Source organism: Somniosus microcephalus, unplaced genomic scaffold (assembly GCF_052327205.1).
Source record: "Somniosus microcephalus isolate GS21.2 unplaced genomic scaffold, FLI_Smic_1.0 scaffold1004, whole genome shotgun sequence".
Classification (NCBI taxonomy): Eukaryota; Metazoa; Chordata; class Chondrichthyes; order Squaliformes; family Somniosidae; genus Somniosus; species Somniosus microcephalus.
Window position 1 is genome coordinate 1 of NW_028226191.1, and position 17,604 is coordinate 17,604.

The 17,604-nt window shown below is 55.0% G+C and overlaps 1 protein-coding gene across 1 annotated transcript in view; it reads left to right on the forward strand.

Annotated features, from left to right (window-relative positions):
- The first annotated feature begins 4,205 nt into the window (after positions 1 to 4,205).
- Positions 4,206 to 17,604, forward strand: part of LOC147080910 (homeobox protein six1b-like) — a 53,150-nt gene continuing 39,751 nt past the window's right edge. The window contains exon 1 of the mRNA XM_085981031.1: positions 4,206 to 5,505. Coding sequence (XP_085837157.1) covers positions 4,940 to 5,505 — 566 coding nt within the window. The 5' untranslated portion in view covers positions 4,206 to 4,939. The remainder of the gene's footprint in view (positions 5,506 to 17,604) is intronic.

Sequence of the window (17,604 nt, forward strand, 5' to 3'; positions counted from 1 at the left end):
CCCATGCTGTACCTGCCCTGGGAGTGTTTGATGGGACAGTGTAGAGGGAGCTTTACTCTGTATCTAACCCATGCTGTACCTGCCCTGGAGTGTTTGATGGGACAGTGTAGAGGGAGCTTTACTCTGTATCTAACTCGTGCTGTACCTGCCCTGGGAGTGTTTGATGGGACAGTGTAGAGGGAGCTTTACTCTGTATCTAACCCGTGCTGTACCTGCCCTGGGAGTGTTTGACGGGACATTAGGTGCATGGAGAGTTGTATTCCCAAGGGAGCACAAAAATGCATAAATGTAAAAATTAATTAGACATAGGAACAGGAGGAGGCCATTGAGCCCCACAAGCCTGTTCCATCATTCAATGAGATCATGGCTGATCTGCGACCTAACTCCATCTACCCGCCTTTGCCCTGTATCCCTTAATATCTTTGGTTAACAAAAATCTATGAATCTCAGATTTAAAATTAATAATTGATCTAGCATCAACTGTCATTTGCGGAGGAGAGTTCCAAACTTCTCCCACCCTTTGTGTCAAAGTGTTTCCTAATTTCACTCCTGAAAGCTCTGGCTCTAATTTTTAGACTCTGCCCCCTAGTGCTAGAGGCCCCAACCAGCGGAAATAGTTTCTCTCTCTACCCTGTCTGTTCCCCTTAATATCTTGAAAACTTCGATCAAATTAACCCTTAACCTTCTAAATTCCAAGAAATACAACCCTAATTTGTGTAATCTCTCCTCGTAACTTAACCCTTGAAGTCCGGGTAACATTCTGGTAAACCTGCGCTGCACTCCCTCCGAGGACAATATATCCTTCCTAAGGTGCGGGGCCCAGAACTGCTCCCAGTGCTCCAGGTGTGGTCTCACAGTGCTCCAGGTGTGGTCTCACAGTGCTCCAGGTGTGGTCTCACAGTGCTCCAGGTGTGGTCTCACAGTGCTCCAGGTGTGGTCTCACAGTGCTCCAGGTGTTGGTCTCACAGTGCTCCAGGTGTGGTCTCACAGTGCTCCAGGTGTGGTCTCACAGTGCTCCAGGTGTGGTCTCCCAGTGCTCCAGGTGTGGTCTCACAGTGCTCCAGGTGTGGTCTCACAGTGCTCCAGGTGTGGTCTCACAGTGCTCCAGGTGTGGTCTCACAGTGCTCCAGGTGTGGTCTCACAGTGCTCCAGGTGTGGTCTCACAGTGCTCCAGGTGTGGTCTCACAGTGCTCCAGGTGTGGTCTCACAGTGCTCCAGGTGTGGTCTCACAGTGCTCCAGGTGTGGTCTCACAGTGCTCCAGGTGTGGTCTCACAGTGCTCCAGGTGTGGTCTCACAGTGCTCCAGGTGTGGTCTCCCAGTGCTCCAGGTGTGGTCTCACAGTGCTCCAGGTGTGGTCTCACAGTGCTCCAGGTGTGGTCTCACAGTGCTCCAGGTGTGGTCTCACAGTGCTCCAGGTGTGGTCTCACACTGCTCCAGGTGTGGTCTCACAGTGCTCCAGGTGTGGTCTCACAGTGCTCCAGGTGTGGTCTCCCAGTGCTCCAGGTGTGGTCTCCCAGTGCTCCAGGTGTGGTCTCACAGTGCTCCAGGTGTGGTCTCACAGTGCTCCAGGTGTGGTCTCACAGTGCTCCAGGTGTGGTCTCACAGTGCTCCAGGTGTGGTCTCACAGTGCTCCAGGTGTGGTCTCACAGTGCTCCAGGTGTGGTCTCACAGTGCTCCAGGTGTGGTCTCCCAGTGCTCCAGGTGTGGTCTCCCAGTGCTCCAGGTGTGGTCTCACAGTGCTCCAGGTGTGGTCTCACAGTGCTCCAGGTGTGGTCTCCCAGTGCTCCAGGTGTGGTCTCACAGTGCTCCAGGTGTGGTCTCACAGTGCTCCAGGTGTGGTCTCACAGTGCTCCAGGTGTGGTCTCCCAGTGCTCCAGGTGTGGTCTCACAGTGCTCCAGGTGTGGTCTCACAGTGCTCCAGGTGTGGTCTCCCAGTGCTCCAGGTGTGGTCTCACAGTGCTCCAGGTGTGGTCTCACAGTGCTCCAGGTGTGGTCTCACAGTGCTCCAGGTGTGGTCTCACAGTGCTCCAGGTGTGGTCTCACAGTGCTCCAGGTGTGGGTCTCACAGTGCTCCAGGTGTGGTCTCACAGTGCTCCAGGTGTGGTCTCACAGTGCTCCAGGTGTGGTCTCACAGTGCTCCAGGTGTGGTCTCACAGTGCTCCAGGTGTGGTCTCACAGTGCTCCAGGTGTGGTCTCCCAGTGCTCCAGGTGTGGTCTCCCAGTGCTCCAGGTGTGGTCTCACAGTGCTCCAGGTGTGGTCTCACAGTGCTCCAGGTGTGGTCTCACAGTGCTCCAGGTGTGGTCTCCCAGTGCTCCAGGTGTGGTCTCACAGTGCTCCAGGTGTGGTCTCACAGTGCTCCAGGTGTGGTCTCACAGTGCTCCAGGTGTGGTCTCCCAGTGCTCCAGGTGTGGTCTCACAGTGCTCCAGGTGTGGTCTCACAGTGCTCCAGGTGTGGTCTCACAGTGCTCCAGGTGTGGTCTCACAGTGCTCCAGGTGTGGTCTCACAGTGCTCCAGGTGTGGTCTCACAGTGCTCCAGGTGTGGTCTCACAGTGCTCCAGGTGTGGTCTCACAGTGCTCCAGGTGTGGTCTCCCAGTGCTCCAGGTGTGGTCTCACAGTGCTCCAGGTGTGGTCTCACAGTGCTCCAGGTGTGGTCTCACAGTGCTCCAGGTGTGGTCTCCCAGTGCTCCAGGTGTGGTCTCACAGTGCTCCAGGTGTGGTCTCACAGTGCTCCAGGTGTGGTCTCACAGTGCTCCAGGTGTGGTCTCACAGTGCTCCAGGTGTGGTCTCACAGTGCTCCAGGTGTGGTCTCCCAGTGCTCCAGGTGTGGTCTAACCAGGGTTTTGTACAGCTGCAGCATAACTTCTACCCCCTTGTATTCTAGTCCTCCAGATATAAAGGCCAGCATCCCATTAGCCTTTTTGATTATTTTCTGTACCTGTTCATGACATTTTAATGATCGATGTACCTGGAACCACAAGTCTCTTTGGACCTCCACTGTTCACCGTTTAGAACGTGCCCTGTTCTATCTTTTTTAGGTTCAAAGTGGATGACGTCACATTTGCCTACATTGAAATCCATTTGCCACGGTTTTGCCCATTCACTTAATCTATTAATATCCTTTTGTAATTTTATGCTTCCATCTACACGGCCTACAATGCCGCCTATCTTTGTGTCATCGGCAAATTTGGATAGGTGTCTCTCTCGCCTATCATCTAAGTCATTAATAAATACAGTGAATAGTTGAGGCCCCAACACCGATCCCTGCGGGACACCACGAGTCACATCCTGCCAATTAGAGTACCTGCCCATTATCCCCACTCTCTCTCCTGCCGCTCAGCCAATTTCAGGTCAATAATTTGCCTTCAATTCCATGGGCTTCCACCTTAATTAACAGTCTCTTATGGGGGACTTTATCAAATGCCTTCTGGAAGTCCATATAAATAACATCCATAGACATTCCCCTGTCCACTACTTTAGTCACCTCTTCAAAAAATTCAATCAGGTTCGTCAGGCATGGCCTGCCTTTCACAATCCATGCTAGCTCTCCCTGATCAACTGAACATTTTCAAGGTGTTCCGTCACCCTATTCTTAATTATAGACTCTAGCAATTTCCAAGGTCCCGTCTGCCCCCTCAGGTGGATGTAAAAGATCCCATGGCCACTATTGGAAGAAGAGCAGGGGGAGTTCTCCCCGGTGTCCTGGGGCCAATATTGATCCCTCAGCCAACATCACTAAAACAGATTATCCAGTCAATTATCTCATTGCTGTTTGTGGGAGCTTGCTGTGCACAAATTGGCTGCCGCGTTTCCTACATTACAACAGTGACTACACTTCGAAAGTACTTCATTGGCTGTGAAGCGCTCTGGGACGTCCTGTGTTGGTGAAAGGTGCGGGAGAAATGGGAGTCTTTCTTTAACCAGCAAACAGAGATCCCACCTGCTCGGTCCCGGATCAGATGTGTTTCCTGAATTGTTCCAGCAAATGGCATCTGAAAATCTTCCCTTTGATGAAGGTTTGGTGCGTAAACCCCATCGGCTGGGTTGGACTGGGGAGGAAACGGAGTTGTTGGATTGAGAAGGCCTGTGAGAGGGACGCTGTCTCTTTAAATATACTTCACTGCCTGAACTCCCTGGCTTCAACAATACTCAGTCCAACCCTTGATTGAGCTCCAATGGTGTCAAGTTTCTGCCCTGACTGAGAGTCTCCATGGTGAATAATTCAGGACGGACGATCATTTTACCTTCTCTGAGAGACACAGGGCCTGTTTCTGTAAAGCTCTGTCTCTAGTAGCTCCCTCCTCACACATACAGCTATTGCTTTGTCCAAGCGAGGATTCGACTCGCGGAGATACTGCCAATTATTTCTTTGGGAAGAAGCCCCAGGATTTGGGTTGGATCTCACCTTTGACCGAGGAGACTGCCCTTGGAATTGGCTGGGTATCGATCAGGGCACGGGTCTGACTCCTGAAGCTACTTGCCTGATCGGACTGGCTCAAAGTGTGTTCCCAAGGGTCTACCTCAAGTTCGGAGCTGTTTTCGAGAGATTGTCTGAACTGCACAAGAGCTGATTTGACAGAGTCAGTTTCCTTTTTGGCTTCAGCTCTTGGCGAAGGACTGGCTCAATCCGGGAGATAATTACAGGCTTTGGACAAACTCTCAGCCTTGGCCTAAAGACTGGATAGAGGTTGAGTGTTGTAGACCCCCCCACATCTAACCCTAAACGTGGGGACCATTCTTCCATCGTCCAATCTCGTGATCCCAGTTTGAAAACGGTGCCAAGATGTGTGTAGTTTAGGATATTGGACTTTCTCTGAAAGTGTTGTTCTCAGTCCCGGCCTAGGGATTGTGCTCCAAAGTGGACAAGATCTTGACTTGGTTTCCATCCTAGCAACAGGTCCCCTGGTTTGTGTGGTCCACCAACTCCTAAGCATTGAGATGTCCATGCTGCCAGCGTTTGGTTTTACCCAGGAGCAGGTGGCCTGTGTGTGTGAAGTCCTCCAACAGTGTGGCAACATCGACAGGCTAGGCCGCTTCCTGTGGTCCCTCCCTGCGTGCGATCATCTCCACAAAAATGAGAGTGTTCTCAAAGCCAAGGCTGTGGTGGCCTACCATCGGGGCAGCTTCAGGGAACTCTACAAGATCCTGGAGGGCCACCAGTTCCTGCCACACAACCACCCTAAACTCCAGCAGCTGTGGCTGAGGGCCCACTACACCGAGGCGGAGAAGCTGAGAGGGAGGCCCCTGGGCGCGGTGGGCAAGTACCGCGTCAGGAGGAAGTTCCCTCTGCCCAGGACCATCTGGGATGGGGACGAGACGAGCTACTGTTTCAAGGAGAAGTCTCGCAGCGTTCTGAGGGACTGGTACAGCCACAATCCGTACCCGTCCCCCAGGGAGAAACGGGACTTGGCCGAGACCACGGGACTCAGCACCACCCAAGTCAGCAACTGGTTCAAGAACCGGCGTCAGAGGGACAGGGTCTCAGAGGCCAAAGAGAGATACGGGTGAGTGTGTGAGTGGAGCAGGGTGCGACATAGGCTGAATGCAAAACTAGGCAGCAGGCAATGCCCAGTGACTAAGGCACTAACACGTTACAGGAACATTATGAGTCACAAGTTACAGACCCAAAAAGCAGCTTCAAAGCTCAGTGACACTGCTGCAGCGTAATATCTAACGTCAAAGAAGCCAGCATCATCTCACAATTCAGCAGGTTAAGGGTCACTCACTGTGTAACTGTACAGAGTCACTGTTTATTCAGGGTAAGGGTCACTTTGTGTAACTGTACAGAGTCACTGTTTATTCAGGGTAAGGGTCACTTTGTGTAACTGTACAGAGTCACTTTTTATTCAGGGTAAGGGTCGCGCGCTGTGTAACTGTACAGAATCATTGTTTATTCAGGGTAAGGTTCACTCACTATAACTGTACAGAGTCACTGTTTATTCAGGGTAAGGTTCACTCACTATAACTGTACAGAGTCACTGTTTATTCAGGGTAAGGGTCACTTTGTGTAACTGTACAGAGTCACTTTTTATTCAGGGTAAGGGTCGCGCGCTGTGTAACTGTACAGAATCATTGTTTATTCAGGGTAAGGGTCACTCACTGTGTAACTGTACAGAATCATTGTGTAGTCAGTGTAAGGGTCACTCACTATAACTGTACAGAGTCACTGTTTATTCAGGGTAAGGGTCACTCACTGCAACTGTACAGAGTCAATGTTTATTCAGGGTAAGGGTCACTCACTGTGTAACTGTACAGAGTCACTGTTTATTCAGGGTAAGGGTCACTCACTGTGTAACTGTACATCATACTCTGTACACCGGCCTCAGATAGGTATATCTTATCTATATTGTGGTAATGACTGGTCCATTGAGGGATTGCGGTTATTGGAATTCAGTGGAAGGAGGTTTGGGTTAGAGCAGTTGGGGTGAACATTCTTTTAGTATTCATGCAATTCCAGATGTTTCACATCAGCTGGGGGACACCATTTTGTAGCACATCTGTAATCAGTTTACCGTTTACTGTGCCCAACTAAAGTGGTGACTGGATGGGTACTGACTCCTCTATAGTGTGTCCTGCTCTATCGAATCGCATCGCAGCACACCAACCCACAGTTGGAGGAAATAACGGAGATGTATGTAAACTGTACTGTCCCAGGCAGGAGAGAGTCGTTCCCCTTTTACCCGCTGTGTTTACTGGACATGACACTGAGACACACACAGGCCATACAGGAGCTGACACTGAGACACACACGGGTCGTACAGGAGCTGACACTGAGACACACATGGGTCGTACAGGAGCTGACACTGAGACACACACAGGCCATACAGGAGCTGACACTCAGACACACATGGGTCGTACAGGAGCTGACACTGAGACACACATGTGTCGTACAGGAGCTGACACTGAGACACACATGGGTCGTGCAGGAGCTGACACTGAGACACACACGGGCCATACAGGAGCTGTCACTGAGACACACATGGGCCGTACAGGAGCTGAAACTGAGACACACACGGGCCGTACAGGAGCTGACACTGAGACACACACGGGCCGTACAGGAGCTGACACTGAGACACACACGGGTCGTACAGGAGCTGACACTGAGACACACATGGGCCGTACAGGAGCTGATACTGAGACACACACAGGCCGTACAGGAGCTGACAGTGAGACACACATGGGTCGTACAGGAGCTGACACTGAGACATACACGGGTCGTACAGGAGCCGACACTGAGACACACATGGGTCGTACAGGAGCTGACACTGAGACACACACAGGCCGTACAGGAGCTGACACTGAGACACACACGGGCCATACAGGAGCTGACACTGAGACACACACGGGCTGTACAGGAGCTGACACTGAGACACACACGGGCCATACAGGAGCTGATACTGAGACACACACGAGCCATACAGGAGCTGACACTGAGACACACACGGGTCATACAGGAGCTGGCACTGAGACACACACGGGCCCTACAGGAGCTGACACTGAGACACACACGGGCCGTACAGGAGCTGACACTGAGATCCACACGGGCCGTACAGGAGCTGACACTGAGACAGACACGGGTCGTACAGGAGCTGACACTGAAACACACACTGGTCATACAGGAGCTGACACTGAGACACACACGGGTCATACAGGAGCTGACACTGCAACACACACGGGCCGTACAGGAGCTGACACTGAGACACACACGGGCCGTACAGGAGCTGACACTGAGACACACACGGGTCGTACAGGAGCTGACACTGAGACACATACACGGGCCGTACAGGAGCTGACACTGAGACACACACGGGTCGTACAGGAGCTGACACTGAGACACACACAGGGGTCGTACAGGAGCTGACACTGCAACACACACGGGCCGTACAGGAGCTGACACTGAGACACACACGGGCCGTACAGGAGCTGACACTGAAACACACACGGGTCATACAGGAGCTGACACTGAGACACACACGGGCCATACAGGAGCTGACACTGAGACACACATGGGTCGTACAGGAGCTGACACCGAGACACACACGGGCCATACAGGAGCTGACACTGAGAAACACACGGGCCGTACAGGAGCTGACACTGAGACACACACGGGCCATACAGGAGCTGACACTGAGACACACACGGGCTGTACAGGAGCTGACATTGAGACGCAGACGGGCCGTACAGGAGCTGACACTGAGACACACATGGGTCGTACAGGAGCTGACACTGAGACACACACGGGCCGTACAGGAGCTGACACTGAGACACACACGGGTCGTACAGGAGCTGACACTGAGACACACACGGGTCATACAGGAGCTGACACTGAGACACACATGGGTCGTATAGGAGCTGACACTGAGACACACACGGGCCGTACAGGAGCTGACACTGAGACACACACGGGTCGTACAGGAGCTGACACTGAAACACACACGGGTCATACAGGAGCTGACACTGAGACACACACTGGCCGTACAGGAGCTGACACTGAGACACACACACAGGTTGTACAGGAGCTGACACTGAGACACACACGGGTCGTACAGGAGCCGACACTGAGACACACATGGGCCGTACAGGAGCTGGCACTGAGACACACACGGGTCGTACAGGAGCTGACACTGAAACACACACTGGTCATATAGGAGCTGACACTGAGACACACACGGGCCGTACAGGAGCTGACACTGAGACACACACGGGCCGTACAGGAGCTTACACTGAGACACACACACAGGCCGTACAGGAGCAGGCACTGAGACACACACACGGGCCGTACAGGAGCTGACACTGAGACACACACGGGTCGTACAGGAGCCGACACTGAGACACACACGGGCCGTACAGGAGCTGACACTGAGACACACATACTGACTGTACAGGAGCTGACACTGAGACAGACACGGGCCGTACAGGGGCTGACACTGAGACACACACGGGCCGTACAGGAGCTGACACTGAGATACACACACTGACCGTACAGGAGCTGACACTGAGACACACACGGGCCGTACAGGAGCTGACACTGAGACACACACGGGCCGTACAGGAGCTGACACTGAGACACACACGGGCCGTACAGGAGCTGACACTGAGACACACACGGGTCGTACAGGAGCTGACACTGAGACGCATACACGGGCCGTACAGGAGCTGACACTGAGACACACACGGGCCGTACAGGAGCTGACACTGAGACACACACGATCCATACAGGAGCTGACACTGAGAAACACATGGGTCGTACAGGAGCTGACACCGAGACACACACAAGGGACGTACAGGAGCTGACACTGAGACACACACGGGCCGTACAGGAGCTGACACTGAGACACACACGGGTCGTACAGGAGCCGACACTGAGACACACACGGGCTGTACAGGAGCTGACACTGAGACACACACGGGCCGTACAGGAGCTGACACTGAGACACACACGGGCTGTACAGGAGCTGACACTGAGACACACATGGGTCGTACAGGAGCTGTCACTGAGACAAACACGGGCCGTACAGGAGCTGACACTGACACAAACATGGGTCGTACAGGAGCTGACACTGAGACACACACACGGGCCGTACAGGAGCTGACACTGAGAAACACACGGGCCGTACAGGAGCTGACACTGAGACACACACGGGCCGTACAGGAGCTGACACTGAGACACACACGGGCCGTACAGCAGCTGACACTGAGACACACATGGGTCGTACAGGAGCTGTCACTGAGACACACACGGGCCGTACAGGAGCTGAAACTGAGACACACACGGGCCGTACAGGAGCTGACACTGAGACACATATGGGTCGTACAGGAGCTGACACTGAGACACACACGGGCCGTACAGGAGCTGACACTGAGACATACATGGGTCGTACAGGAGCTGACACTGAGGCACACACGGGCCGTACAGGAGCCGACACTGAGACACACATGGGCCGTACAGGAGCTGACACTGAAGCACATGCGGGTCATACAGGAGCTGACACTGAGACACACACGGGTCGTACAGGAGCTGACACTGACACACACATGGGTTGTACAGGAGCTGACACTGAAACACACACGGGCCGTACAGGAGCTGACACTGAGACACACATGGGTCGTACAGGAGCTGTCACTGAGACACACACGGGCCATACAGGAGCTGACACTGAGACACACATGGGTCTTACAGGAGCTGACACTGAGACACACACGGGCTGTACAGGAGCTGACACTGAGACACACACGGGCTGTGCAGGAGCTGACACTGAGACACACACGGGTCATACAGGAGCTGACACTGAGACACACACTCGGGCCGTACAGGAGCTGACACTGAGACACACACGGGCCGTACAGGAGCTGACACTGAGACACACACGGGCTGTGCAGGAGCTGACACTGAGACACACACGGGCTGTGCAGGAGCTGACACTGAGACACACACGGGCCGTACAGGAGCTGACACTGAGACACACACGGGCCGTACAGGAGCTGACACTGAGACACACACGGGCCGTACAGGAGCTGACACTGAGATATACACTCGGGTCGTACAGGAGCTGACACTGAGACACACACGGGTCATACAGGAGCTGACACTGAGACACACACGGGTCGTACAGGAGCGGACACTGAGACACACACGAGCCGTACAGGAGCTGACACTGAGACACACACGGGTCGTACAGGAGCTGACACTGAAACACACACGGGTCATTCAGGAGCTGACACTGAGACACACACTGGCCGTACAGGAGCTGACACTGAGACACACACACAGGTTGTACAGGAGCTGACACTGAGACACACACGGGTCGTACAGGAGCCGACACTGAGATACACATGGGCCGTACAGGAGCTGGCACTGAGACACACACGGGCCGTACAGGAGCTGACACTGAGACACACACGATCCATACAGGAGCTGACACTGAGAAACACATGGGTCGTACAGGAGCTGACACCGAGACACACACAAGGGACGTACAGGAGCTGACACTGAGACACACACGGGCCGTACAGGAGCTGACACTGAGACACACACGGGTCGTACAGGAGCCGACACTGAGACACACACGGGCTGTACAGGAGCTGACACTGAGACACACACGGGCCGTACAGGAGCTGACACTGAGACACACACGGGCTGTACAGGAGCTGACACTGAGACACACATGGGTCGTACAGGAGCTGTCACTGAGACAAACACGGGCCGTACAGGAGCTGACACTGACACAAACATGGGTCGTACAGGAGCTGACACTGAGACACACACACGAGCCGTACAGGAGCTGACACTGAGAAACACACGGGCCGTACAGGAGCTGACACTGAGACACACACGGGCCGTACAGGAGCTGACACTGAGACACACACAGGCCGTACAGCAGCTGACACTGAGACACACATGGGTCGTACAGGAGCTGTCACTGAGACACACACGGGCCGTACAGGAGCTGAAACTGAGACACACACGGGCCGTACAGGAGCTGACACTGAGACACATATGGGTCGTACAGGAGCTGACACTGAGACACACACGGGCCGTACAGGAGCTGACACTGAGACATACATGGGTCGTACAGGAGCTGACACTGAGGCACACACGGGCCGTACAGGAGCCGACACTGAGACACACATGGGCCGTACAGGAGCTGACACTGAAGCACATGCGGGTCATACAGGAGCTGACACTGAGACACACACGGGTCGTACAGGAGCTGACACTGACACACACATGGGTTGTACAGGAGCTGACACTGAAACACACACGGGCCGTACAGGAGCTGACACTGAGACACACATGGGTCGTACAGGAGCTGTCACTGAGACACACACGGGCCATACAGGAGCTGACACTGAGACACACATGGGTCTTACAGGAGCTGACACTGAGACACACATGGGTCGTACAGGAGCTGACACTGAGACACACACGGGCTGTACAGGAGCTGACACTGAGACACACACGGGCTGTGCAGGAGCTGACACTGAGACACACACGGGTCATACAGGAGCTGACACTGAGACACACACTCGGGCCGTACAGGAGCTGACACTGAGACACACACGGGCCGTACAGGAGCTGACACTGAGACACACACGGGCTGTGCAGGAGCTGACACTGAGACACACACGGGCTGTGCAGGAGCTGACACTGAGACACACACGGGCCGTACAGGAGCTGACACTGAGACACACACGGGCCGTACAGGAGCTGACACTGAGACACACACGGGCCGTACAGGAGCTGACACTGAGATATACACTCGGGTCGTACAGGAGCTGACACTGAGACACACACGGGTCATACAGGAGCTGACACTGAGACACACACGGGTCGTACAGGAGCGGACACTGAGACACACACGAGCCGTACAGGAGCTGACACTGAGACACACACGGGTCGTACAGGAGCTGACACTGAAACACACACGGGTCATTCAGGAGCTGACACTGAGACACACACTGGCCGTACAGGAGCTGACACTGAGACACACACACAGGTTGTACAGGAGCTGACACTGAGACACACACGGGTCGTACAGGAGCCGACACTGAGATACACATGGGCCGTACAGGAGCTGGCACTGAGACACACACGGGTCGTACAGGAGCTGACACTGAAACACACACTGGTCATATAGGAGCTGACACTGAGACACACACGGGCCGTACAGGAGCTGACACTGAGACACACACGGGCCGTACAGGAGCTTACACTGAGACACACACACAGGCCGTACAGGAGCAGGCACTGAGACACACACACGGGCCGTACAGGAGCTGACACTGAGACACACACGGGTCGTACAGGAGCCGACACTGAGACACACACGGGCCGTACAGGAGCTGACACTGAGACACACATACTGACTGTACAGGAGCTGACACTGAGACACACACGGGCCGTACAGGGGCTGACACTGAGACACACACGGGCCGTACAGGAGCTGACACTGAGATACACACACTGACCGTACAGGATCTGACACTGAGACACACACGGGCCGTACAGGAGCTGACACTGAGATATACACTCGGGTCGTACAGGAGCTGACACTGAAACACACACTGGCCATACAGGAGCTGACACTGAGACACACACGGGCCGTACAGGAGCTGACACTGAGACACACACGGGCCGTACAGGAGCTGACACTGAGACACACACGGGTCGTACAGGAGCTGACACTGAGACACACACGGGCCGTACAGGAGCTGACACTGAGACACACACGGGCCGTACAGGAGCTGACACTGAGACACACACGATCCATACAGGAGCTGACACTGAGAAACACATGGGTCGTACAGGAGCTGACACCGAGACACACACACGGGACGTACAGGAGCTGACACTGAGACACACACGGGCCGTACAGGAGCTGACACTGAGACACACACGGGTCGTACAGGAGCCGACACTGAGACACACACGGGCTGTACAGGAGCTGACACTGAGACACACACGGGCCGTACAGGAGCTGACACTGAGACACACACGGGCTGTACAGGAGCTGACACTGAGACACACATGGGTCGTACAGGAGCTGTCACTGAGACAAACACGGGCCGTACAGGAGCTGACACTGACACAAACATGGGTCGTACAGGAGCTGACACTGAGACACACACACGGGCCGTACAGGAGCTGACACTGAGAAACACACGGGCCGTACAGGAGCTGACACTGAGACACACACGGGCCGTACAGGAGCTGACACTGAGACACACACGGGCCGTACAGCAGCTGACACTGAGACACACATGGGTCGTACAGGAGCTGTCACTGAGACACACACGGGCCATACAGGAGCTGACACTGAGACACACACGGGCCGTACAGCAGCTGACACTGAGACACACATGGGTCGTACAGGAGCTGTCACTGAGACACACACGGGCCGTACAGGAGCTGAAACTGAGACACACACGGGCCGTACAGGAGCTGACACTGAGAGACATATGGGTCGTACAGGAGCTGACACTGAGACACGCACGGGCCGTACAGGAGCTGACACTGAGACATACATGGGTCGTACAGAAGCTGACACTGAGGCACACACGGGCCGTACAGGAGCCGACACTGAGACACACATGGGCCGTACAGGAGCTGACACTGAAGCACATGCGGGTCATACAGGAGCTGACACTGAGACACACACGGGTCGTACAGGAGCTGACACTGACACACACATGGGTTGTACAGGAGCTGACACTGAAACACACACGGGCCGTACAGGAGCTGACACTGAGACACACATGGGTCGTACAGGAGCTGTCACTGAGACACACACGGGCCATACAGGAGCTGACACTGAGACACACATGGGTCTTACAGGAGCTGACACTGAGACACACATGGGTCGTACAGGAGCTGACACTGAGACACACACGGGCTGTACAGGAGCTGACACTGAGACACACACGGGCTGTGCAGGAGCTGACACTGAGACACACACGGGTCATACAGGAGCTGACACTGAGACACACACTCGGGCCGTACAGGAGCTGACACTGAGACACACACGGGCCGTACAGGAGCTGACACTGAGACACACACGGGCTGTGCAGGAGCTGACACTGAGACACACACGGGCTGTGCAGGAGCTGACACTGAGACACACACGGGCCGTACAGGAGCTGACACTGAGACACACACGGGCCGTACAGGAGCTGACACTGAGACACACACGATCCATACAGGAGCTGACACTGAGACACACACTGGCCGTACAGGAGCTGACACTGAGACACACACACAGGTTGTACAGGAGCTGACACTGAGACACACACGGGTCGTACAGGAGCCGACACTGAGACACACATGGGCCGTACAGGAGCTGGCACTGAGACACACACGGGTCGTACAGGAGCTGACACTGAAACACACACTGGTCATATAGGAGCTGACACTGAGACACACACGGGCCGTACAGGAGCTGACACTGAGACACACACGGGCCGTACAGGAGCTTACACTGAGACACACACACAGGCCGTACAGGAGCAGGCACTGAGACACACACACGGGCCGTACAGGAGCTGACACTGAGACACACACGGGTCGTACAGGAGCCGACACTGAGACACACACGGGCCGTACAGGAGCTGACACTGAGACACACATACTGACTGTACAGGAGCTGACACTGAGACACACACGGGCCGTACAGGGGCTGACACTGAGACACACACGGGCCGTACAGGAGCTGACACTGAGATACACACACTGACCGTACAGGAGCTGACACTGAGACACACACGGGCCGTACAGGAGCTGACACTGAGACACACACGGGCCGTACAGGAGCTGACACTGAGATATACACTCGGGTCGTACAGGAGCTGACACTGAAACACACACTGGCCATACAGGAGCTGACACTGAGACACACACGGGCCGTACAGGAGCTGACACTGAGACACACACGGGCCGTACAGGAGCTGACACTGAGACACACACGGGCCGTACAGGAGCTGACACTGAGACACACACGGGTCGTACAGGAGCTGACACTGAGACACATACACGGGCCGTACAGGAGCTGACACTGAGACACACACGGGCCGTACAGGAGCTGACACTGAGACACACACGGGTCGTACAGGAGCCGACACTGAGACACACACGGGCTGTACAGGAGCTGACACTGAGACACACACGGGCCGTACAGGAGCTGACACTGAGACACACACGGGCTGTACAGGAGCTGACACTGAGACACACATGGGTCGTACAGGAGCTGTCACTGAGACAAACACGGGCCGTACAGGAGCTGACACTGACACAAACATGGGTCGTACAGGAGCTGACACTGAGACACACACACGGGCCGTACAGGAGCTGACACTGAGAAACACACGGGCCGTACAGGAGCTGACACTGAGACACACACGGGCCGTACAGGAGCTGACACTGAGACACACACGGGCCGTACAGCAGCTGACACTGAGACACACATGGGTCGTACAGGAGCCGACACTGAGACACACACGGGCCGTACAGGGGCTGACACTGAGACACACACGGGCCGTACAGGAGCTGACACTGAGATACACACACTGACCGTACAGGAGCTGACACTGAGACACACACGGGCCGTACAGGAGCTGACACTGAGATATACACTCGGGTCGTACAGGAGCTGACACTGAAACACACACTGGCCATACAGGAGCTGACACTGAGACACACACGGGCCGTACAGGAGCTGACACTGAGACACACACGGGCCGTACAGGAGCTGACACTGAGACACACACGGGCCGTACAGGAGCTGACACTGAGACACACACGGGTCGTACAGGAGCTGACACTGAGACACATACACGGGCCGTACAGGAGCTGACACTGAGACACACACGGGCCGTACAGGAGCTGACACTGAGACACACACGATCCATACAGGAGCTGACACTGAGAAACACATGGGTCGTACAGGAGCTGACACCGAGACACACACACGGGACGTACAGGAGCTGACACTGAGACACACACGGGCCGTACAGGAGCTGACACTGAGACACACACGGGTCGTACAGGAGCCGACACTGAGACACACACGGGCTGTACAGGAGCTGACACTGAGACACACACGGGCCGTACAGGAGCTGACACTGAGACACACACGGGCTGTACAGGAGCTGACACTGAGACACACATGGGTCGTACAGGAGCTGTCACTGAGACAAACACGGGCCGTACAGGAGCTGACACTGACACAAACATGGGTCGTACAGGAGCTGACACTGAGACACACACACGGGCCGTACAGGAGCTGACACTGAGAAACACACGGGCCGTACAGGAGCTGACACTGAGACACACACGGGCCGTACAGGAGCTGACACTGAGACACACACGGGCCGTACAGCAGCTGACACTGAGACACACATGGGTCGTACAGGAGCTGTCACTGAGACACACACGGGCCATACAGGAGCTGACACTGAGACACACACGGGCCGTACAGCAGCTGACACTGAGACACACATGGGTCGTACAGGAGCTGTCACTGAGACACACACGGGCCGTACAGGAGCTGAAACTGAGACACACACGGGCCGTACAGGAGCTGACACTGAGAGACATATGGGTCGTACAGGAGCTGACACTGAGACACGCACGGGCCGTACAGGAGCTGACACTGAGACATACATGGGTCGTACAGAAGCTGACACTGAGGCACACACGGGCCGTACAGGAGCCGACACTGAGACACACATGGGCCGTACAGGAGCTGACACTGAAGCACATGCGGGTCATACAGGAGCTGACACTGAGACACACACGGGTCGTACAGGAGCTGACACTGACACACACATGGGTTGTACAGGAGCTGACACTGAGACAGACATGGGTCTTACAGGAGCTGACACTGAGACACACATGGGTCGTACAGGAGCTGACACTGAGACACACACGGGCTGTACAGGAGCTGACACTGAGACACACACGGGCTGTGCAGGAGCTGACACTGAGACACACACGGGTCATACAGGAGCTGACACTGAGACACACACTCGGGCCGTACAGGAGCTGACACTGAGACACACACGGGCCGTACAGGAGCTGACACTGAGACACACACGGGCTGTGCAGGAGC